Source organism: Carex rostrata, chromosome 29 (assembly GCF_964058835.1).
Source record: "Carex rostrata chromosome 29, lpCarRost1.2, whole genome shotgun sequence".
Taxonomy (NCBI): Eukaryota; Viridiplantae; Streptophyta; class Magnoliopsida; order Poales; family Cyperaceae; genus Carex; species Carex rostrata.
Window position 1 is genome coordinate 6,213,766 of NC_135946.1, and position 25,662 is coordinate 6,239,427.

Genomic DNA, 25,662 nt, shown 5'->3' on the forward strand with positions numbered 1-25,662 from the left:
GTAACTTAACGAGCCGAGCTGGCCCGGTCCGAGCTGACCCCTGGCTCAGCTCGTTTATTTTGGCCCGAGCCTGAGCCGAGCTGGCTCGTTAACAGCTCGGTCCACTACCGAGCGAGCTGTTAGCGAGCGAGCTAGAGGCGAGCTACGAGCGAGCCACGAGCCGCGAGCTTTTTTGACAGCCCTAATTACTAGTATTTGATCCTCTCATGTTGAATCCGAACAGTCCGTTATAAATTGACACGATTTTTAAATCTGGCTATTCCTCTTTTAGATCTCATTCCTTCATATAATTAATTAACTTCTTATTTCATCACCGTCCTTTCAAAGGGAACTATCAAATTTATGTGCATGTTATCCACCGAAATTGTTTTATTTAACATCTCAAAAAAAATAAACCAATTAACACTATTTTCATCAAAATAATATTTTACCAAGGTTGCAATTTGAAAATACAGTACCAGTAAGGAGAGACTGCAGTTTCAAACAGCAATCTCAGAAGGATAAACTGCGGTACCAACGTTTTTTTTTTTTTTTTTGGTTCTGAAACTTACTGCTTGTCAATTTTAAACGCAAATTAAAAAGAATTTGAAGGAATTTTAGTAGCTTTTATCTAGAAACTGAATATTATAATATTCAAAAGGCTAAATGAGCGGTTTGTCGCTTTTGTCATTAAAAAAAAAATAAAATAATCTGTCAAATGAGCAGTTTGGTATCACAGTTTAAAACTGCGGATGCATGTTTGGTCCCGGTACCAGCTCAATGGGTCTGTATTTTAAAACTGTGATCCTCGTAAATATAACATTTAAAAAAAATAAAGTTAAATGATTTATTTTTTTTAGATGAGAAATAATAAAAATTCGGTGTTATCCAAAAACTATTATTTCTGTAAATTACGTCTGTCTCTCTCTTTTGTATGTGGAATGTTTCTAAAATAGTTATCATTAGACTGATCGAAGATTAATAATAGAAGAAATAGGAAATCTGTTGTTTGTTTTTTTTTTGTTTTTTGTTCAAAGATAACATCTTTTGTGCATTCAGATTTGAAATTTAGAAAGAATATTAATCTAGTTAGATGGTTTGACTTTCAATTTTACTAAAAAAAGTAATAACAGAGACAAATATAATAGGGTTATTAATGTGACTTATTTATTTCTGTAGGGTACATGTTATAAATTGAGGTTATGCAAGGCTAAATGAAATTGCATTCTACTATTCTAGTCCAAAAGCTCGCCTAAAAGAAGCAGAAAGGATCCATTTTCAACACACGAAATCCTAGTCTGTATCATAGTGATAAATGAATAGTTCGGATTTGGTTTGGTGGAGTAAAAAATTCGAGAATGATTCAGTACAACGTAACAAGAAATAAATAAAAAAATAAAAAAAGAAACCAACCCAATTTTCTAATTTTTTAAATAAAAATTTCGCGTTATTTTCGTGTTTTTATCACGAATAATTTGTGATTCGCGTTTTATTCACGAATAAAACGTATTATACGATTTTTGCGTTTTATTCGGAGTTCAGTTCAAAAACGTCAAAAAAAACCCGAATAAAACGCAAATTATTCGTGTATTAAATGCGTATATTGTCACTATGGTACTCCGTACTATTCTAATCCGGATAGTTAATTTTAACGAAAGGATGAGATTGATCCGATTTAAAATTTTGAGATTTTTGTATATATATTTGGTATGTACGTTTCAATCATACTGTCCGAATTGAAATAGTATGGATCCTAGTGTTTTGTTTGTGATACCAATCCAATAAATCTGAACCTGTTGATTAATCCTAGGGAAGTCAATATATAGGTTTACTGGCATGGGGTCTCCTGACATAAGAAACAATGATAAATTAGCTCTCAAAATATTTAGGACACTCGAGATTGTGATCGTGAATTCACAGCCTGTCAACCATCAAAGAAAGTGCCTAGTCTCTCTATTTATTCAGGCTATATATCCATGTTGAAAATTCTGCAGGGGTCCTTTCTTTGGCAATTGCATTTTAAATGGGACTCATTCACTGCTACAAAGACACTAATTATACACGGTACTAATAAATATTATGATTATTCATTACTACAAAAACACTAATCATACACGGTACATCATACACGTTTTCTCAACATTTCCATTAAATCTGTGTATAAAGCAAGAATGCATGCATCCTTCCATTAAATATTTTAAATTTCTTAACTTGTTTATATAAGAGATTAACTTGCCTAAAAAATAAATCAAGTTCAAGTTTTTCATTTATTAACGGTTTCATTCAATATATCAGTGAGAAATAAAAGCTGAATTGAGTAATCCTTAATTTTATTACAAAGAATAAACTCACAATTTATTTCAGATTCATTATGAACTCACTATTGGTTTCTTAATTGTCAATTTCGGTTGATTTCATATATAATCATTTTCCTTTGTTTTTACTTTAAATGTTGAAAGTCATTAGACTGTTTATTTTGATATTGAAAATAGCCAGCCGGTTACTGTTAAAGTTCATTTGTGGATAAAAAATTTGGACAGAGATATTATTCATTTTCATAAATGCATATTTAATGTAAATTCAAGTGATTTGGTGTGATTTTAGTTCAGGATCAGTTGAATTTTAATACCAACGTTGGTTGCATCCTTACACCAGTCCGTTCCGGTAACAATACGGTACCAATGTTACCAATATAAACTTTTAGGCACGTGGGTATATAAAACATTTCCTTGGTAAGTTACTGTAACATAAGACTTACCTAACAAAGTAATACCTAATAAGGCTAAGGCTTCCGTAATTTTAATATTTAAACATGGTAAATAAAAAAATAAAAAATGCTGAATTTGTTATTGATTTGAGGAGCCGTGACCAGTTGGGCTTAAACAGGCTGTAAGCTAGGTCCAAAATTTAAGGGAAATCTCCATCTTTTGAATTTGATTTTCTTGTACACCGTCGCCTAATAGTGCAATGTTTGATGAATTTGATCGGTTTGGCGTATACTAAATTTCTTTGGAAAGTCTCAATAAGAGCTGAAGCTTTTCTTTTGTGATGTTGTGAATTTACTAATTTAGGTCCATAAAATTCAAGTGATTTTGTCATGCAAGTGATAACGACAATGTAGACAGGATTCTGTACTCCCTCTTTGAATTTTCAAAAAGGGATGAAGACTTGGTCTAATTGGGAATCTCTCTGATGCTTTATCTGGTTTCTTCAATCAATTTCCGCAAATCCTCTTTTGAATTTTCTATTTGATCTTCCCATAGTTACAAATTAAGGGGGTTTTGTACCTCATAGTTACAGATTTGATATTTCACTGTAATATATTTCTAAGTTGAAAAGCAAGTAATAGTAAAATATAAGTTGAAAATATAAGAATTTTGTATGTAAATACATCATTAATAAAGTAAATCGGTAAGTAAATCGGTTTGAACGGTTCATATTAGTTGTTTAAAATTTATCCAATTAATTTTGAAGTTGATGTCATATGACACTGATGTTAGCTAGCCGAACTCGCTTTTATATTCTTTCATTTTAATAAAGGAATACTAAAAATACGACATAGTAAATATATATTTGTTGTGTTTCGCCATTAGTTACATAACAAGAGGTTCCAAAAAATTAGTACAAATACGTATTTTAGTTTTTTGGAAGATGTACATCATTTATTAGTTATTACGCAATTCAATTCATAATTATTTTTTGGGAAATTCTCGATTATTTTTCATTGTGAAAGGCCCGGGAATCAAAACCAGTGTTGTAAAAAACGTATGTTTAGGCCGATTAATCAACCGATTAGTCGTTGGTTATAATCAAACTGTTACATATTTTTTCAATTTATCGACCGATTATTTTCAATTATTCCTGATTACTCAGTTAACGGTACCCTGTCCGTCCAATAACCGCATACCGTTATTTACAACACTGGTCAAAACGTGGCATTCAAATGGGAATATTTGATGTGTACTTCTCAAAAATTTCAAAATTACGTATTTATCATTCTAAAATTCATAATATCATATTCATCTTCTAAATTTAAAAAACTCACAAATTTACCAACTTTATTAAATTTTCTATTAAAACTAATTTTAAATTTATAAACTATCCATTTTGCACTTTATTAAAAGGGGAGTGCTATACTAAGAGCAACGATTCTAATTTTGAGAGCTGAGAGAATTTTTTAATTCTAAATACCCAAATTACCCTTACTTATTTAATAAATTGATTGATTACCGGATCCACTTCCTCTCTCTCAATTAATAATATAACTAATTAAAGGAAAGTTTTGTCCTTGACAGCATGAGGATTTCCCAGGAATAGAAGGGCAAGGATATTTTGTCCTATAAGAAATTATTTAATATTGGAGACTCATATTAATAAAAGAGGAGAGTTCAAATGCCTTCATTTTTTGTACCTCCATCATGCCTCTATTTTTAAAAACTTTAATAACTCAAAATTTAAATCTTAAAATTCAAAATAAAACCGTTGGATATGAAATACATCATTTTATCTATGCACGTGTAAAAAATTATGACATTTCAACTTTGGTTTGGTTATCATCTTGAGCTTATAAAAATGTATACTAATGTGGATAATTTCTAGACGTTGATTTTTCAACTTATTGATTCATAATTTCATATAAAAGCAAAATCAAAATGTGATATTTTTTTTATGGACGCATAGAGAAAATAACATAGATCACATCTAACGGTTTTATTTTGACATTTAAGTTTTAAATTTTGAGTTATTAAAGTTTTTAAAAATGGAGGCATGATGGAGGCACAAAAAATGGAGGCATTTGAACCTTCCTCTTAATAAAAAGAGAAGTTTAAAGGACCTTTTTCACGTAGAGAAAAGTATTATTAGTCAACCAACTTAGTTGATATTTAGAGATAATTTATGTATATTGTACTCTACATTTTAATACTAAATGGTCAAGCTATTATTTTTTCTACTAATTTAGAAGTAGCTAAAATCATTAAAAAATTAGAAATATAACTATATATCTATGAGACACAATATTTTTGGAAATATAGAATTCACGGAAGAAGAAAGGATTTTTTTATTTTCTAATGAAAGGAACTTTCCTTAAATAAGTTCTATCATTGAGAGAGATGAAGTGGATCCTTTAATTAAGCAATTCATTTAAAGAGCAAGGGTAAATTGAGTATTTAGAAACAAAAAATTCTCTCAGCTCTCAAAATTAGAATTGTTGCTCTTAGTATAGCACTCCCCTTATTAAAAATATATCTCCATTCTTATATTATGCACGTAGTTGTCCTGATCCGCCAACGGCTGAGATTGAAAGATGAATTTTTGAATTGAATATCAACCCTTCAATCACATAATCTATCTTCTTTTGATTAAATATATCTATTTAATGTGTAGAAGTCTAAATTTAGTTAAAAATATACTCGCCACACAGACTGCTACATGATTTATCACATTAAAATTGAATAAATTCCTAACGATCTGTTTCATTATTTCTCTTTACAGTTATTTTCAATTCTTGCAATTAAATTATTTCCTTATTTCTCCATTTCCTCAATTTCATTTCTCATCTTCCTCTATAGTTTCGACAATGAAAATGGAAGCAATCATATCTTTTCGGATTTTTGTTTAGGGCTATTGTATCTTTGTGAATAGATTAATAGTAGATCTTATCATGATGAAAACAATCATATCTTTGCGATCTGAAGAGAAAATAAAGAATATCTAAAACTTTCGTGTAGAGAAATGATATGTAGAGAAATTTCTATTTTTAAAATAATTTTCATAAGAATATATATGTGGAGGCACAAAATTAGTCCAAATGGACCATAACTTGTCCAAATAGCTACTTCACTGTATGATACTATTTTCATTTCTGATCTCCTCAAATCGTATTAAAACTGTTCAAATTAAAAATGGAAGTACATTCAATCCATATGGCTACTGGATCCAGTACCTAATCAAACAGAGATCTGCATCCTATGAGGTAGCAGAATATTTGAGTTTAGATCCGGACTGTCCAATTAGAATCCGTACCAATCCGTTAATATTTGTGACAAAGCAGAGCAGACGGTTTGGATCTAAATTCAAAATTTCTTTTACATCAGGTGATATGAATTCGGATGAGTTGGGACATGTGAGAGCAGACGATTTCAAGAATAAGAAAGGGTCAAATTTACAAATTACCTTTTTTGGATATTTGTATCTTTATTTTTTTTTTCAGCCCTTTTCTATTTTTTGTCTTTTCCAACTTTCTTTTCTCATCTCGATGTAAAGGAAAGGCAAACAAAGTAAAGAAAGGGCTGATTTTTAGCAGTCCTTAATTATCACACTGCTTGGTGGGACCTCTTGTCAGACATTCTTTCCCTCATGAGATGATATCTTAGAAAAGTTTTAGACTTTCTGTCCATCCAGAAAATGTTTCCCCTCTTCTTGTTTTTCATTCCTCCGTTTTTTTCCTTACACTGTGTCATAATACAATACCCTCAACAGTAGCAGTAACAGTACTGGTATCTTTTGTTGACTGTCAACAGTAACAGTAATAGTACTGGTATCTGAATAAAATCCCATAGGTAGAAACAATTAATATCAATTTCCCAAATCAAGTGACAATTAATGGGTGAAGGTGAACTCAACAAGCTGTTGGGAGCATGGGCTAGCAAATTCACAATCAGGGTCAGAATGATTCTAGAACAAATAGTAAAAAAGGGCTGAATCTTTTCAACAAGACCGACCTTCTTCAAAGTCCAAACAAATAGTAAAAAATGTAAACAGTGAAGAACTTTTGGATCATTAAAAACAGCTATTTTAAAACTGATTTAATAAATAGTAAAAAAATTCAAAAATGTAAAATTTGGTCTTTAAGCATATTTCAATATAGATTGAATGTTGAACGGTTTGGATCAATTGTTTGGACTTTGAAAATGTAAAAATTGAAATGTTTGTTCTAAGATTCAGGAACAAACATTTAGATATTAGTCATTCTCTCTCTATCTATATATATATATCATAGCTTTCAAAAAGCAAGAATATATTATACTCACGCCGCATCGCTATAGTCAACTAATCAGAGAATTGATTGACATGTTCAGAAAAGATAAATTGGCACTACCACATGCATTAATGCATGCCTACTTTGAATTACAAAAAAGAATGAAGATGACTACTTCAGTGGGTCTACCGCAGAACAATATATAACATATAGAAGCACACATTCACCTAGCTAATACATACATATACGATCGAGGGGAATATGTTTGCTATGGATGATCTTTATTAATTTTGAAGTGTGCCGTGATTGCCATCTGTACGTGCTGATGAGTTTCCATCCCGCAGGAGGTTGTGGGTCATCATGCCCCTCCAGACAGTTAGGAGCACCGCTGGTGTCTACATTACATTCTAGAGGCGCTACTGTTGGCAGAGAGGCAATAAGAATGAGAACAGAAAGGAAAATAAACTTGACGAAGGTTGTCCTCATTTTATAGATAATAGAAGTATAAAACCAATAATGGCTTCTAGTTTTCCTTTACCAAGTGCTGTGAGGAGCAGCAAGAGAAAACCAGTTGTATTGTTGGTCTATTATGCATACTGATGAGATGAATATTTATATGGAGGAAAGTGATCACAAGTCGTTCTTGACTCAGAATAGGTACACATATATGGCAGTCGTTTTTGACTAAATTGTTTCATCAAGTTCAGATTATCGTAAGTGTCTCATCCTCTCATGTTTAATCCGAACCGTCCGTTATAAATTGACACGATTTTTAAATCTAGCTATATATTTCTCTTTTAGATCTCATTCCTTCATATAACTTCTTATTTCATCATGTACGTACCGTCCTTGCAAAGGGAACTATCATCAAATTTATGTGCATGTTATCCACCGAAATTGTTTTATTTAACATTTAAAAAAAAATAAACCAATTAACTCTATTTTCATCAAAATTATATTTCATCAGGGTTGCAATTTGAAAATACGGTACCAGTAGAGAGACTGCAGATTCAAACAACAATCTCAGAAAGATACTGCAGTACCAACTTTTTTTTTTGTTCTGAAACTTGAACTTACTGCTTGTCAATTTCAAACGCAAATTAAAGAGAATTTCAAGGAAATTTCGTAGATTTTGTCTCAAAACTCAATTTTATAATATCTAAAAGGCTAAATGAGCGGTTTCTCTCTCTTTTGTGGAATGTCTCTGAAATAGTTATCATTAAACTGATGGAAGACTAATAATAGAAGAGAGAGGAAATCTTCTGGCAAACTTTTCGACAAGTGGCCATTTAATTTGCTGAATCAACACTCGAGTGCCATTTTGTAGCCGTTTGAAGTTTTGTCGTTGTTTTTCGCCTTTCTCTGTAAAGATATCGTCCCTATTAGCGTAATTTAGCATATTTTAGTATAATTTTGCGAATTATACATCAAAAGAAGTAATCTAACCAATATTTAAAAAAAATTAATGGAGTAATCTTAGATTTCAGTATCTTGCTCTTCATAATGTCAAAAAAAAGAAAGATTGAGGACTGGTCATTTAATGGCCGATTGAGAAAAAAAGAGGACCGGCAATTAATTGGCTAGTTTGGACAGTTTTAAAAATATCCAGAAAAAGTGGGTATAATTATTAATAACTCGCATTTTTAAAAATACTCATAAAACCTGGGTATAATTATTAATTTCTATTTTCTGTTAGATATTAATAAAAATGAAGCATTCAATTCTGCACAATGTGTCCACAGTATTTCCACAAAAAAACTGTCATTTGACTTGTGCGAATATTGTAAAATTCCAATTCTATACTATAATCTCATATAACAAATCATATACAAAACACACTTTAAAATTTTAATATCCTGCGGGACCACTTTGAGTACTTGCAACTTGCACAACTTGCCAAACTAACTTTATCTGCTGCAGGACCACTTGGTGTATTTCTCTCACTTACAGTTAATAACAGTGTTAAAACCTTCTAGAACATTGTAACACTGGACCACTTCTCAAATTTGCAGTTTTTTCAAAATAACCCCAGAAATTATGCAAAATTAATTTTTTTGAATCAAAATTATTTTTCTTCAATCAAATTTATTTATTTTTCCCGAAATTAAAATTAATTAAAAAAATTTTGAAACAAAATTTCATATATTTTTTCCTTCAATTATTAATATTTATATCTGCATCTATATCTTCTAAATTAATACTACACATACTGTAAATCATATAGATGCAAACTATAGTTCTTCAACACTGTAAAATTCTCAAATATAAACTATAAAACTATAAATCAGAAACCTAAAACACTATAAAATTGAGATAAACACACTGCAAACTTCAATACTATAAATTTAACATATGTAAATAGTAAAACTAACAGATGCGAACTATAAAACATCAATATATCAATTATTCACAACCACATTGTTAAACATTAGTAACTATTCACAAGCATAAACTGTCACTATTGAAAACATCACTGTTCAACAGTAACAAAAACAAATAATAACATTCTAAACATAAATTCATACATTCCACATAATCATACTAATCAACATACAAAAACTTTTACTTCATAACTCTTTGTTTAGTATTGTTTGGATGAGTTAGAAGCCTCATCACTAGAAAAAATGTGTTCTTTAGAAATATCATCCTACAAAATAAATAAAACAAATAAGGTTATAAAACTGTGAACTATATCCCTTAAAACACTCTACATATCCTGTAAAACTGTAAACTATATCCTGTAAAATTGTGAACTATATACTATAAACCTTTAAACATCAATAATAATAGATACTATAAAATGATGCATATATCATGTAAAACTGTGAACTATATCCGGTAAAATATTCTACATGATCTTTAAACCTGATTCATATATCCTGTAATTCTATTAGAAAAATACTAGAAATTTAAATCAGTAAAACTGTTAACTAGATCCTATAAATATTGCATATATGTTGTAAACTATTGTATATATATCCTACGAAACTGTTAAACAGATCCAGTAAAATAAAGAAAAGCAATACAATGCATAGCTCATGTAAAATATATGACATATCCTGTAAAACTATGAAACATATCCTAAAAAATACTCTACAGAAATTTAAAACCTAATTGTCCTCGACACTCAATCGAGATCAAAGACTTTTTTTTTTTTTGAAGGTCAGAAAAGATCTGACATTTCGATTGATTATAAAAAGTTATTTACAAGAACACAGGTCCTACTATTTAAATTACAACATTATTTCGAAATTAATCACTCTAGCATGCTAATCCTAAGAGATCAAAGACTTGAACACTTCTTGAGCCCTTCTTAAACACTTGAACTTTGAACTTGAGGCCTCAGATCCAAAGCTTGCAGCAATGCCAGTCGAGATTCTTCTCCGAAGTTGCTTCAACAGAATCTCGTCTTTAGACTTAATGGAGCAATATAAAGAGGCTAACCCGAATTTCAGAATTGATCTGAGAGAATTGATTGCTGCTGCTTTGGAGACCCAGCCCTTAAATACTCGTGAAAATGGTATAATTAGCTAAATTGGTTCAGAATTACAATCGTAATTTTGGCTTAAGAAAACTATATGAAAATGACCATAAATATTTCTAGAATCATCTATAAATAAACCAAATATGACCATAATTTAATCTAATCAATTTTAATACGATCCAAATCTAGAAATAAACCAAATCTGGTTGTTTTCATGCCAATATTATTATTCTAATTTGCACGAGTTCAAATTGTAATATTTCTAATTGGTCCATGAACAATTAGAAATAATTACCTGAATATTCTATAGGTACTTTGGTCCATATCCTAATTAAAATACGTACAATGCCTAATTAGCATTACAACGTTATTATGAATTTGATCATTTGTTTAGGCATTTATTTATGATAGTATTAAACATATAATTATATAACACATAGTTCAAATTATAATTATAATTTGGACGTCACTAAATTTCAACAGTACATTCCAAATCTAACAATTGGTCTCTGTGAAAATAAATAATTTTGAACTCTCTTTTTGTTCTAAACAATTAATGGAATCTTTTTTTTATAAATAATTAATAGGAGGGTATATATGTTGTGGTTTAGTTGTATAATATGTTAACCAATAAACAGTTTCAATTATTAATTTCAAAAAGATAGTTTTGGCTCATATTAGCAATCAATTGATTTCACTTTGTGGTTTAGGAGATGTGTAATATTGTGTATGGAGCAGCCAGTTACTTGTGAATTATATCAAACAAATCAATTGCACAAGAATTTTTTTTAAATGTAAATTTAAATATATACTAAAATATTTGTAGGTATCGAGAAAATAAATTTTATCCATAAATCCACATATCTCTTTAATTAAAAAAGATCCATAAATTTCTTTTGGAGTACAATTTCTAATTCTTTTGGAGTAAAATTTTTGAGTTGTTATTGGCTTGTCCTCCATGTTGTTATGGAGAGATTGTTTTTTTTAATATTAAAATGCATGGAAGAGGTTTTCAAGGTTTTACATTGTCTTTCTTTTATTACTTCTTTTATTTTGTCATGACATTGAGTAGCTAAATTTCTCCTCTCTAGAGTTTGAATGTAATGAATTCTATATTATTTCTTTACTATTATATTTATTTTTCTTTTATGTTTATTTGAGATTTCGTTATTCTTTGAATGTTATTGAAATATGTCCTTACATACATAGTTCTGTCTACTATATTCCAATATCCTCCACATACCATACGTGTTAAGTCATTGTACCTTGGTGTGAGAGAGGATACAAGTAATAAGTACTATAAATAGTTCGGCTAACGAGGCTTAGCAGCGGTTCAAAGACTAGGGTTAGAACCCAGTGGGCTCCTTTGGCAGGATGTAGATTAGATATCATCTTGAATTATAATTAGGAATTTATTTATTACTTGTAATAAGTAGGGTTTAAGGTTATTACTTAGCAAGTAATAGAGGAATGTGATTAATTAGGTTAGCGTGAGTGATTTAATTATATTACATCCTGTGATAATCTGAATTGTCCCCCACAAGCCGACCTTAGAGTCGGAGAACCTTTCAAATATGCATAGAACCAAACCCTGGCATCCGTAAGGAATAATAGTACCGGTATGCGACTCTGTCTGTGGGGTGGTCTATACCATATGCGGTAGTGACAGTACTGTATACGGGTCCGTATGCGGCAGTGACAAAAGGCCATATGCGGGTAGACATTGTAAATGGGACTTATTCACTGCTACAAAAACAGTAAGCATACATGGTACTAATAAATATAACGATTATTCACTACTACAAAAACACTAATCATACATGGTACATCATACACATTTTCTCAAAATTTCCATTAAATTTGTGTACAAAGCAAGAATGCATGCATCCTTTCATGAAATATTTTAAATTTCTTAACTTATTTATATAAGAGATTAACTTGCCTAAAAAATAAATCAAGGTCCAGCTTTTCACTCATTAACGGTTTCATTCAATATGTCAGTGACAAATAAAAGCTGAATTGAGGATCAATTGACACTTGAGTAATCCTTAATTTAATTGCATGACCAATTTCGCTTAATTTCATTTATAATCATTTTCGTTTGTTTTACTTTAAATGTTGAAAGTCATTAGATTGTTTATTTTGATATTGAAATTAACCAGCCGGTTGCTGTTAAAGTTCATTTGTCGATAAATTGAGGATAAAATTTTGGACAGGATTGAGATATTATTCATTTTCATAAATGCAAATTTAATGTAAATTAAAGTGATTGGGTGTGATTTCAATGCAGGATCACTTGAATTTTAATACCAAGGTTGGTTCCACAATTGAGTGCCAACTGCAGTTAACTTTTTTACTTTGGAGAACTAGCTTTTAGTCTAGTGGCAAAGGTTATGCACTCTGTGTGTGAGGTCGCAGGTTCGAAATATAGTAGAAAGAATTCTTTGTAAATATTAAATAATTGAGTGATTTCACCTTTAATCTTTACTAAAAAAAAAAAAAAAAAATTTTTACTTTGGAGTTTGTTGCATAATTGTGGGGGTAAACTCTACAGTTAGGTTAAGAAAAGAAAATTGGTTGTATGAACGAGAGATTCGTAATGTTGGTGGTTTATTAGCAGATTAAATGGGGAAAATTTGGGACTAGCACAAATTAAAGTCTGGTACGTACATCCTTACACCAGTCCGTTCCGGTAACAATACGGTACCAATGTTACCAATATGAACTTTTAGGCGCGTGGGTATATAAAACATTTCCTTGGTAAGTTAATGTAACATAAGACTTACGTAATTTTAATATTTAAACATGGTAAATAAAATAAATAAGAAATGCTGCATTTCTTATTAATTTGATGGGCCGTGACCAGTTGGGCTTTAACAGGCCGTAAGGTCCAAAATTGATGACGAGAATGTAGACAGGGATTCAGCCGACATCTACTTATATATATATATATATAATATTATATAATTTGGGATGGGTTTTGCACTGTTCATTGCAGTGCTGGTTATTTCTGAACCATCCGATTTGGATCCGATGGTTCTAAGATGAAATACCGCCTGTGTTATAAGTGAATCTTGTCTATTGTTTTTCTATTTTAAAATGAACTGGAGATATTCATTAGTATTTATTTATATTGTGTTTGCTTACCAATATGAGAGTACAAGCAGCATCCAAGTAACCATTCCTTTGAAATTATTTTCTATTTTTTCTTAAAAGAGTATTCCTTTGAAGTTGAGTATGCATCCTATGAGATAACAGAATATTTGAGTTTAGATCCTGACTGTCCAATTAGAATCCGTACCAATCCAATTCAAGATGGAATGCATGGCTCCTTTAATATTTGGACCTACTCTTAGATCCAAAATTAATCAGTCCAAGCTAGCAAGTCAACCTCAATTAACTGTTTATGATGTGATTATCAGTAATTAATCAAACAAAAACATCACCTTGTCATCACTATATCAGTCCAGAATATGGCCATAAGAAGTAGGGTTTATTTGACTGAGAATAGTATTTTTTACTTTTAAATTAATGTGGAATTTTATTAAAAACTAATCTTAATTACTTTTGTTTGGACTTAGGTTATGTAAACAATTTGAGCTAGCAACATTATTAGCACTTCAAATTATTTCACTATTTAATGAAAACAAACAAGCTCATCTGAAGAACTTTTTAAATGATCAAGAAAATTAAGAAAATATTATACTGACGCTGCATCGCTATAGTCAACTATTTAGAACATTGACATCTTCACAAAAGATAATTCGGCACCACCTTATGCATAAGGCATGCCTACTTTGAATTACAAAAAAGAAAAAGAAAAAGAAAAAGAAAAAAACAGAGTATGACTACGTACTTCAGTATAACATATAGAGGCACACATTCACCTAATACATACGTATACAAGGAGAAATATATGTTTACTATGGATGATCTTTATCTTGACGTGTGGCGTGATCGCCATCTGTGCTGACAAGTTTTCCTCCTGGAAGAGTAGGTGGACAATTATGAGCACCATTGCCCGGGCCTACACTACATCCATTGGGACCACTGGAAGGAACATTACCTTTAGGCGCTACTGCTGGCAGAGAGGCCATAAGAATGAGAACAGAAAGGAAAATAATCTTGACGAAGGTGATCCTCATTTTATGGTTTTTGGTTTTCCTTTACTGGGTGCTGTGAGGGCAGCAAGAGAAAACCAGTTGTATTGTTGGTCTATTATGCATACTGATAAGATGAAAGTGATCATAAGTCGTTCTTGACTCAGAATAGGGACACATATATGGCAGTCGCTAATTTGTACATATGTATAGCACTGAGAACACTGTTCATGCATGAGACAAATTCAGGCATTTCCATCCCTTTATTCTATTCTTCACTTTTATCTTTCCCATCTTATAAATCACTTTTTTGGCAAAAAAAGAACCCCAACATGGAAAAAATATTGAGTGGCGGGCCCCACAGGTGGAAAATTATTGGAATATGAGTTGAAGATCTACTTGCTCTCCATGACAGTCAATTCCAAATTGGTTTACTATGGATACATTTTATTATTAGAAACATTTTGTACTCTAGCTACCTACTTACATGTTCATACATCCAATTGTCACTTATTTGCAAACCATCCAAAAATAAATAAAAATTATATCTATTTAAAATGATAGTAAAAAAAATTAAAAAAATATATCAAAATTTGTTTTCCAAGCACATTTTAATATGAATATCATATTGAATAATTTGAATTTACTATTTAAATTTTGAAAACAGAAATAAGATTGTAGAATATGATTAGGACATGAAAATAATAATGCATTTTAGTCCTCAATAAAAATTTAGTTGACTTTATTATCTTAAAAAAATTTGTTCAGTTTTTGTAAAATATTAAATGTATGCTTGTAGCAGCTAAAATTTTATTTTGATTAGTAATTTAGTTGATTGATTTATTCGCCAGATGTGGTTTATATTATGCAAACTGAAAGAAGATTTTTTGGTTTTGTACTAATTTGAGATTAATTTGATCTGAACCGATCGAACTCAAATTCTATCCAGACTGTTCCAACAAATGCTCTGGCAACAGATTTGACAAATTAAGCATATCAATATTCCATTGAGCTAAATGGCATGGCCACAGTAACAAATTATTTTTAATTTCTAAATGGCATTTCAAGTATAAAAAAGGGTAAAATTCACTAAAACTTTTTTTTTTTTTGGATATTTGTATGTTTATTTGTTTCTGTCTTTTTTCTATTATTTCTCTTTTCTAACTTCCTTTTCCCATCTCAATGGAGAAGAAAGACAAAGAAAAGAAGAACAGCATATTTAGCAGCCCTTCTTAATTATCTCACTACTTGGTAGGACCTCTTGTCAGACATTCTGCCCCTCATCCTTGGTTTCCTGTGCATCGAGGATCAGCTCCTCTGCCTGAATTAGATCCCGTAAAGTAACTCAATTTCTGAGTTTGGATTTGGACTGTTTCGATCTACACTATTACAAATATTAAAGTAGTTATGTACATTCCACTTCAAACTGAATTAGTCTGAATTTTGATAGAACAACCGGATTCAAACCCGAAATTTGAGTTACTTTAGGGAATCCGGAGACCAGACTATTAAATTGTAACTTTCTGCCTTTTTTTTGGATATTTGTATTTTTATTTTTTTTTCTGCCTTTTTTCTAACTTTCTTTTCCCATCTCAATGGAGAAGAAAGTCAAATTAAACAAAGAAAAGAAGAAGAGCCTATTTAACAGCCCTTCTTAATTATCTCACTACATGGTGGGACCTCTTGTCAGGCATTCGGCCCCTCATCAAGGACCAGCTCCTCTTGCCTGAATTCGGATCCCCTAAAGTAACTCAATTTCTGAGTTTGAGTTCAATCTACTATGGTACAAATATTGAAGGGGTTACGTGCATTTTAACTCGAGCTGAATATTAGTCTGAATTATAATTGAATAGCCGGATTCAAACCCAAAATTTGAGTTACTTTACGGCCCAGAGACCAAGATATTAAATTAATTTTTCTTTTCTTTTTTATAAATTGATACTTCTGATCTGTGGTTCAATGAAATTAATTTAAAAGTGTGACATTCATCTTTCTTTCAGACTAAAAGAATTATGTACACTATGAATAACTTTTAGATGTTTTTGGCGAGAATTGAACATGCGTCTCTATGTAGAGGGACGAAACTTGTGTCACTACGCAACAAACGCCAAGTCCATAGTTCTTATAACAAGATACGTAATTTAGTTTTATATCATAGCATTATTTGGTGATGGCTAGAGGTGTTATCTTTATCTGATTATTCAGTTCCAATTCGGATCTAACCAAATCCGATTAAATTGATGGAGTGTGATTTTAAAACTATACTCGATTATAGAAAGGATATAGTAATAATTTATTTCATGCTAATTTATTCATTTGTATAGATAAACTTAATATGTGATTTTTTTCTGCACATAATTATGATCATAATCACCAGATTTGCGAATTAAATCCGAATTCACGTAAAGAGTATATAGGTTGATGTATGAAATGCTTATTACAATAGTTTATAAATGAATCACATTAGTTGTAAATTTTGCGATTTGCATATATGATATATACCATCTAATTTTTTGAGCAAATACTACTTTCCTCAAGATCTTTATTATAATATCAAAGTTTTCACAATTAACATAAAATTTTGAAGGAAACCAAAAATAATTGATAGCTACAAAAATCATGATTAAATACAAATGAAAAATAAAGAAAAATAAAGAACTCATTCAAAACCTGTCACTCGAAATAAAATATATTCTCGTATCACGTAAAAAGTACCATTGGCTTATTTATAAATGCAAATTACTATAGTTTTCATCAACGGTTTCAAATACAAATATACACATTATATGTACTTAACAGCCAATTAATGTTAATAACAATACTAAAGATAAATTCCATAGCTCGTGAGTCATGACCTCATATTTTTCAGATTTTCAATCTGTCACTTTTTATCTCTCTCATCTCAGCAGCTTCATTCGAGCCGAATTCAACTCCTTCACTACTTCTTTGATCCCAATGCGCTCTTTTGGAGACAATTTGGAGCACAAGAGACCACATCGAATCACCGAAACCAAGCAATTGTGAATATTATCTGCATTTTCATTCTCTCCTCCATCATTGATTGGGAACAATTTATGATCGATAATCTCAGTAACATGATCTGATAAAGCCATCTCAACATGCATGTGGAGATTCAATCCATCTCTGAATCTTTCATCGGTGGGGCTTACACCAGTAAATATCTCAAGCAGAAGAATGCCATAGCTATATGCATCTCCTTCAACCGATGCTTGACCTCCCATGCCATATTCTAAAAAAAAAAAAAAGGAATTAAAAGAATATTGTGGGAAAAGGAATTGACCTCCCTTTTTTTCACTATGAATAATTTAATTTGGCGTTCTGAAAGCTTGTGGTCACTTACTATTCACATATCAATTTAACATGTAGGAGCTAACTATAGGTTTGGTACCATCTATTAAGATAATTAAAAGAAAGAACATATGAGACAAAGCAAACTTTGTTGAAACTATTAATAAAGTTAAAAATAAATAATAAACACACAAACACTTCTGTAAGTTGGTACGTAACTACTTAATTATATATCTACACACACACACACTAATACACAAAGTTAATTTCTCATAAGAACGTATAAGCTTGTACCTGGTGGAATATAACCGATGGAACCTCTAAGTCCAGTTGTACTTCCTGTCAACAGAGAAGACATAGAATCAGGCTGAACTAGAAATCTGGCAAGCCCAAAATCACCCACATGTGCAGTCATGTCTTCATTCAAAAGCACATTGCTAGGTTTAAGATCACAATGCACAATTGGAGCGGGACCGTGGTTATGAAGATAATCCAAAGCTGTGGCGACATCGATTGCTATATTCACCCTCTCAATAAGGCTGAGACTCCTAAATGGCCTATTTGTACACGTGTCCGGATGCAACCATGTTTCTAAGCTGCCATTAGGCATGAACTCAAAAATCAAAGCTTTAAAATCATTACCTTGGTGGTCTGTGCTAGAGCATGAACTTAAAACTTTGATAAGGTTTCTGTGTCTGACTTTTCTTAGTACCTCACATTCAGACAAGAAACTTCTAGAAGCACCACGCTGCTTGAGATTTAGTACCTTCACGGCAACAGTTGTCACATTCTCAAATTTCATAGGAGCTTTGTAAACAGCTCCAAAAGTACCTCTTCCAATTAGATTCTCTGACGAAAAATGATCCGTATCCCTGAGAATGTCATTGTATGACACTTTTTGGTACTCAGAATTTTTGGCCACAAATGGTAGGGGGTTATTCTGAGATCCCTTTTTCCAACAAAAAAGGGTTATCAAAAACATGGTTATACAAAGGCATATAATACCACCTATGCAACAAATTATTACAATGGTAATTTTGGAATAGTGCTTCTTCTTTTGGTTATCTAAAATGCATTTGGGTAGATGCATTTCAGGTACTCCGCCACAAAGTTTTGAATTTCCTCTTATGTCTACTGCACTAGTGTTCCTGAAAACCCCTTCTTTCGGCAATTCCCCCTCAAAATTATTGAAAGAAATATTCAAATACTGGAGTTTCATCTGACCAATAAAATCAGGTACTGGACCAGATAAAGCATTGTTTGAGATATCAAGATCTTGCAACCCTATCATGTTGCTCAAAGAGACGGGAATAGACCCATTCAACTGGTTTCCATCAAGATGAAGTATTTGAAGTAACTGGCACCCATCGATTGTGCTAGGAATTTGACCAGATAATTTGTTATTTGATAGGTAAACTTCTTCTACATTGTTTAATTGGCCAATTTCTGCTGGTAGTGATCCATTCAAATAGTTATTTGACAAGTCGAGGCTGATAGAAAGTGAATGAAGATTGAAGAGTTTCTTTGGGATTGAGCCTATAAATTTATTATTTGAAAGATTCAATTTAGCTAGTACTTGCATATTGCTTAATTCCTCTGGTATACTCCCAGTGAATGCATTATTCTCGAGATGAAGTGAATTCATCAGGGTGAGATTACCTAAGGTTGATGGGATTTCACCAGATAACATGGTTCCCTCTAGGCCTAACCGTCCCAAATTCCAAAGATCACCTATTTCTTTTGGGATAGTGCCTTCAATAAATGTTAGAGCTAGTTGTAAGTTAATAAGGTTGGTTAGTTTTCCTATCTCTGCGGGAATATTTCCTGAAATTGGATTCATGTAAAGTCCTAAATATGTAAGACTAGTAGATAGATTTGCTATAGAACCAGGTAGCATACCTTGGAGTTGGTTGTTTCCAAGTTCCAATATTTGTAGAAATGTACAGTTGATTAAAGAATCAAAGAATCTCCAATCGTCACTGGTGGCCTTAATTTGATTTGAATTCATGTTAAGATAAGAAAGGTTTTGTAAGGTTCCTATACTATCCGGTATTGTGTCTATGAAATTTTGACCTAAATCAATATTAATCATGGCTGAACAATTGGATATGGATTTTGGAATCTGTCCAGTTAGTTGATTTTGGTACAACGATATAGTGTGTAGGTTCTGAAATGCATCACAAAAGTCATAAGGAAGATTACCATCAAGTTGATTATCACTGAATCTCAAGTCAACCATGGCTGAGAGGTTGTAAATAGAATGTGGTATCTTGCCCGACAAATTGTTTTTACTGAGGGATAGGTACTCCAGAGCCTTTAGTTGGCCGAGTGAAGGAGGGATGAAACCATCTAAATTATTTCCATCAAGATAAAGAGTTGATAGATGTGTAAGGTTGCCTAAGGTGCTTGGGATAGATTCTGTAAAATTATTTCTACTTATATCCAATAACTCGAGTAACTCTAGGAAACCAAACTGCGGAGGTATGCCTCCTACAAGAAAGTTATATCTCAAATTGATAAATCTCAATTTTTTACATTGCATTAGATTGGAAGGGATGGTTCCTTGGAGATTATTGCGTCTCATATTAAGAAATTCTAAATTGGAACAATTACCAAGAGTTGATGGAATGTTTCCGGCAAGGTTATTAGCACTCAAATTGAGAAATTGCAATCTACTCAAATGACCAAACTCTGTTGGGATGTTACCAGTAAGCTGGTTATCTGAAAGATTCAAACTTTTGAGAAATGTCAGATTTGCCAAAGAGGGTGATATACGGCCTGACAAACTTAATGAACCCAGAGAGAGAGCGATTACTCTGTCAGGATGGCGGTTGCCACACCTTACGCCTTGCCATTGACAATAGTGGAGAGAATCATTCCATGATGATAATGCTCCGAACGGGCTATTGGATATGAGAGACTTGAAGGAGAGAAGTGCAAACTTATCAGTTTCATTTGTTGCAAAGCAGTTTGATGGAAGATGGAAGGAGAACAAGAATATGAAAAGTAAGAGATGTAAACCTCTCATTTTCTTTTTTTTTGGGTTATCAAGTGTTGTAAGAGGATATATCTGGTGGAAGAAGACTACAATCCTATTTATAATTCAAATAAGTTGGTGGAAGAAGACTACCAGAGTTGACCACAAGTCAAGATATGCGAGTCATTGCCCATATATTTTCCATTATATCATCCTCAAATTAAAAATTAAAAGTTAGAAACTAGAAACAAAACTTGAAGAGAAAATCTATTGCCCATATATTTTCCATAATTAAAAACTAGAAACAAGACTTGTCTGTTAACTTATATGTTAAATTTTAGCTAGTCTGCCTCTCCTTGCTTGTCTATACATCCAATTGTCCACTTGTCCACTTGCCATGGATACATTCTAAACCACTTGTCCACTTGCCATGGACACATTCTGAACCACTTGTCCACTTAGCCATGGACACATTCTGAACCATCTAAGAAAATAGTAATAAAACTATAAAAAATAAAAAATTTAATTTTTAAGTACATTTTTAATATGACGATCATATTGAGTAGTTCAGATTGACTATTTAGATTTTAAAATGAAAATAAAAATGCGAAATATAATTGAGACATAAAATTAAATAATGAAGCATTTGTGTCCTTCTAGATAAAAAATTAATTAAATTTTATTATCTTAAAAGTTTTTATATAGTTGAGTCTTTTCTCATAAAATATTAAATATGTACTTGTAATTTGGTAACTTATTTGTTAGCATTATTTTTTTAATTATGGAAATTTTGATTAAAATTAATTCTAGCCGTTAAATATTATACATTTACATTTTAGCCTTCTCAATCTAAATTTTATAATTTGGTATATTCTAGAAGACAAAAATGATACTGGTTTCTGCATGAAACAATTACCATGATTGAAACACATAAAAAATGTTAAAATACATTTTAGTCATGTGATAAATCAAGAATATATTGAAGAACTAAATACATTAATTCAACTTTTAAGATAATAAATTTTATTAATAGACTGAAAGATGGTATTATGTTTAGTAAATCTTGATTCTCATCAAATATTATAGTAGTTATATAATTACATTTATGTCCTTGTACGAAAATATTTTCATTCTATACATAAAAAGGATTACAAGGATGACTTGGTTTACACGCTAGCTAGCTGCAAGTAGCCAAGGGGAAGTATATATTTTATTTATAGAATAACTACGTAGTACAAAAAAAAATTGTTTTTTTTAGATGAATTATCAAACTTGTGACGATTCATATCAAAATTTTAGTATATTGAAATTTTTTATGAATAAAATAACATTGCGATAACCAGGGGCATAACTAGAAATTCATGATAGGGGTACTAACATTTAAAATGAATAATATGTTGTTCATGGAAAGTGAATCCAAACTCTCCACAATCATAGTTTTATGAAAGGAAGATGGACTATATAAAATTTTCTATAAAAATAAAATTCAATTAAATTTCAATATACAAAACTAAAGTTTTAAAATCACAGAGTGACTTAGCACTCATATAGATAAATGTAAATTTGCCCCTGATGATAACTATTTGATAATGCACAAAAGACAACACAATTTTACAGCCAGTTTTTTTTTTTTTTTTTTCGGGTTTACATGCTAATCTTTAATTTTATAATTAAAAATAATCCAATATAAATTCCTAAAAAAAATCAATATATATTTTTTTAAAATTTTACCTATCTCTTTAATTAAATATTTGAGAGCTTTATATATTGCTAATATGTACATATGTATAGCACTGAGAACACTGTTCATTATTAAAAAGAGACCCCCAGATATTGAGTTGGGTATTTACCTACTTGACAGCATAGAATGGATGCATAAAGCATAGTACTGAAATATTTCAGATTTATCAAAATTTATTTTCAAGCTTAAAAACCAGCTAAAGCTAATTTTGATTAGAATAGATATATACAAGAAGGCTAAATTTGATTGGAATATGTTTGAAAATTTGATAACTAATAATTTCGAGGAAAAATTATTGAGTGGGGGGCTCACATGTGGAAGATTGGGATATCACTTGGAAGAGTTGTTCTTCAAATAAGGGAGCCTCAGAGTTTCCTATTCAAATAAGCTGGTGGAAGAAGACTATCAGAGTTGACCACAAGTCAAGATTTTCCTATTTATCATTCAAATAAGTTTGATTAGAATAGATACGGAAGGCTAAATTTGATTGGAATATGCTTGAAATTTTGATAACTAATCATTTCGAGGAAAAATTATTGAATGGCGGGCCCCACTTGTGGAAAATTGGGATATGGCTTGAAGAGTTGCTCTCCAACAGTCAAGTTAAAATTGGTTTGTCATGGATACAACATTCCATGTCTATACATCCAATCCAATTGTTCACTTGTCTGTTAACTTATCTGTTAAATGAAGATTTTGAACCATCTAACTTTGTATCTATCTAAAACAATAGTGACGAAATTACAAAAAATATAAAATTTGATTTCCTAAGTACATTTTTAATATGGAGATCATGTTAAGTAGTTCGGATTGATTATTTATACTTAAAAAACGAAAATGAAAATACAGAATATGATTGAGACATAAAAATAATGAAGCATTTGAGTCATTCTCTATAAAAATGTAATAAAATTTCATTATCTTAAAATTTTTTATATAGTTTAGTCTTTTCTCATAAAATATTGAATATGTACTTGTAACTTTGGTAGCTTGGTTGTTATAATTATTTTTTTAATGGAAATTTTGATTAAAAATAATTCTAACCGTCAAATATTATATATTTTACATTTTAACTTTTTCAATCTAAATTTTATAATTTGGTCTATGCTAGATGACACAAAAATGATACTGGGTTTCTGCATGAAACAATTACCATGATTGAAATACGCAAAAAATGTTAACATATATTTTTAGTCATATGATAAATCAAGAATATATTGAAAAACTAAATACAATTCAACTTATAAGATAATAAATCTTATTAACAGACTCAAAGAGGGGATTATTTTATGTTTAGTAAATCTTGATTCTCATCAAATATTATTGTAGTTATATAATTACATTTATGTCCTTGTACGAAAAAATTTTCTTTCTCATAAAAAGAATAACAAGGATGGCTTGGTTTACACGCTAGCTGCAAGTAGCCAAAGGGAAGTATATATTTTATTTAGAAGTGAATAACTACGTACTTAAATTTTTTTTTTTTTTTTTTAGATGAATCGATCAAACTTGTGACGCTTCATATCAAAATTTTATTATTGATATTTTTATAAAAAAAAATAATGTTGTGATAATCAGGAGCGTAACTAGAAATTCATGATAGGAATACTAAAATTAAAAAAGAACAATATGTTGTTGGTGAAAATTGAATCCAAATTCTTCACAACCATAGTTCTAACAACTAGGTTACAAATAGACACATGATATTTTATGAAAGGGAGCTAAGCACCTGTACAGATAAAAAGTTCTAAAAAAAAAATTTCTAAAAAATGTAAAATTTGGTCTCCGAACACATATTAATATGGAGAACAAGATGAACGGTTCGGATCGACCGTTAGGATTTTGAAAACTTGAATATTGAACCGTAGCACCGTAGTCCTCTGTGCTATCCATAGCACCCCAGCCTTACTCTATATATATATATAGACAGAGAGAGAGAGAGTGTGACTAATATCAAAACGTTTGTTTTTAGATCTTAGAATAAACGTTTTGATTTTTACATTTTCAAAGTCCAAACAATTAATCCAAACCATTCAACATTCAATCTATATTAAAATGTGCTTGGAGACCAAATTTTTCATTTTTTGAATTTTTTTTACTATTTATTAAATTAGTTTTAAAATCACTGTTTTTAATGATCCAAAAGATTTTCACTGTTTACATTTTTTACTATTTGTTTGGACTTTGAAGAAGGTCGGTCTTGTTGAAAAGATTCTGCTCTCAAGGTACTTGTAATTCAGCTCTTTTTGTTCTAGAATCAATCTGATCCTGATTGTGAATTTGCTAGCCCATGCTCCCAACAGCCTGTTCATGAGTTCACCTTCACCGATTAATTGTCCCTTGATTTGGGAAATTGATATTAATTGTTTCTACCTATGGGGTTTTATTCAGATACCAGTACTGTTACTGTTGACGGTCAACAAAAGATAATCCAAGTGTTGTACTATCGTTGGAGGGTATTGTAAACACAAGAAGAGGCTAGGGGAAACCTTTTCTGGATGGTTATCCAAAATCTACTGATATTTTCATCCATCCATAAAAAAAAAAAATTGTGCATCAACATGACAACAACAAAATCATGTTAAAAAGTAGGGAAAAATTTCCTCCATGCCACCCCAAAACTTGGAAAATACCAAATTGCCACCCCAAAACTCAAAATTTCTTATTTGCCACCCTAAAATCATCAAATTTACCAATTTGCCACATTTATACATCTAATATACTTATTTGATTAAAATAATTCTGAAAAGTGTTATATAAAAAACGTATTTTCATATTTCCCATTTTACCCTTCAAGAACAACAGATAAAATTAGACTCCAGTAACATTTCGCCTTTTTCTCTCTTTCACCCTTCCTTCGCCTAACCCTTCCCTTCCCTTCCGTCGGAGGAGGCTGGAGGTCTGGCCGATCTATTGCTAATCCCTTCCAGCTGCTATCGCACATTCCACTTTCCTTCTCTTCGCCTAACCCCAAATTTCTCCTCTCTTCGCACATTCCACTTTCCAGCTGCTATCGCACATTCCAGCTTTTTTTTTTTTAGGTTTCTTTGTTGTTTTTGCTTTATCATTTATCTAAGGAAAACTTTCTGTCAA

At 31.1% G+C, this 25,662-nt stretch overlaps 2 protein-coding genes and 1 pseudogene across 3 annotated transcripts in view; 1 reads left to right on the forward strand and 2 right to left on the reverse strand.

Annotated features, from left to right (window-relative positions):
* The first annotated feature begins 3,075 nt into the window (after positions 1–3,075).
* Positions 3,076–3,178, forward strand: LOC144546551 (small nucleolar RNA R44/J54/Z268 family; annotated as a pseudogene).
* A 14,149-nt stretch (positions 3,179–17,327) lies between these two features.
* On the reverse strand, positions 17,328–20,912 carry LOC144546340 (receptor kinase-like protein Xa21). Its single transcript, XM_078294889.1, has 2 exons — positions 18,146–20,912; positions 17,328–17,792 (listed from the first exon to the last, which is right to left on the reverse strand). The coding sequence occupies exons 1-2, from the start codon at positions 20,877–20,879 to the stop codon at positions 17,440–17,442; spliced, it is 3,087 nt and encodes a 1,028-aa protein (XP_078151015.1). The 5' UTR covers positions 20,880–20,912; the 3' UTR covers positions 17,328–17,439.
* The window catches only part of LOC144546339 (uncharacterized), a 43,229-nt gene continuing 35,446 nt past the window's right edge, over positions 17,880–25,662 (reverse strand). For both annotated transcript variants that reach the window (XM_078294888.1, XM_078294887.1), the window contains exon 2: positions 17,880–18,085. The gene's annotated coding sequence lies outside the window, so the exon portion shown is untranslated. The remainder of the gene's footprint in view (positions 18,086–25,662) is intronic.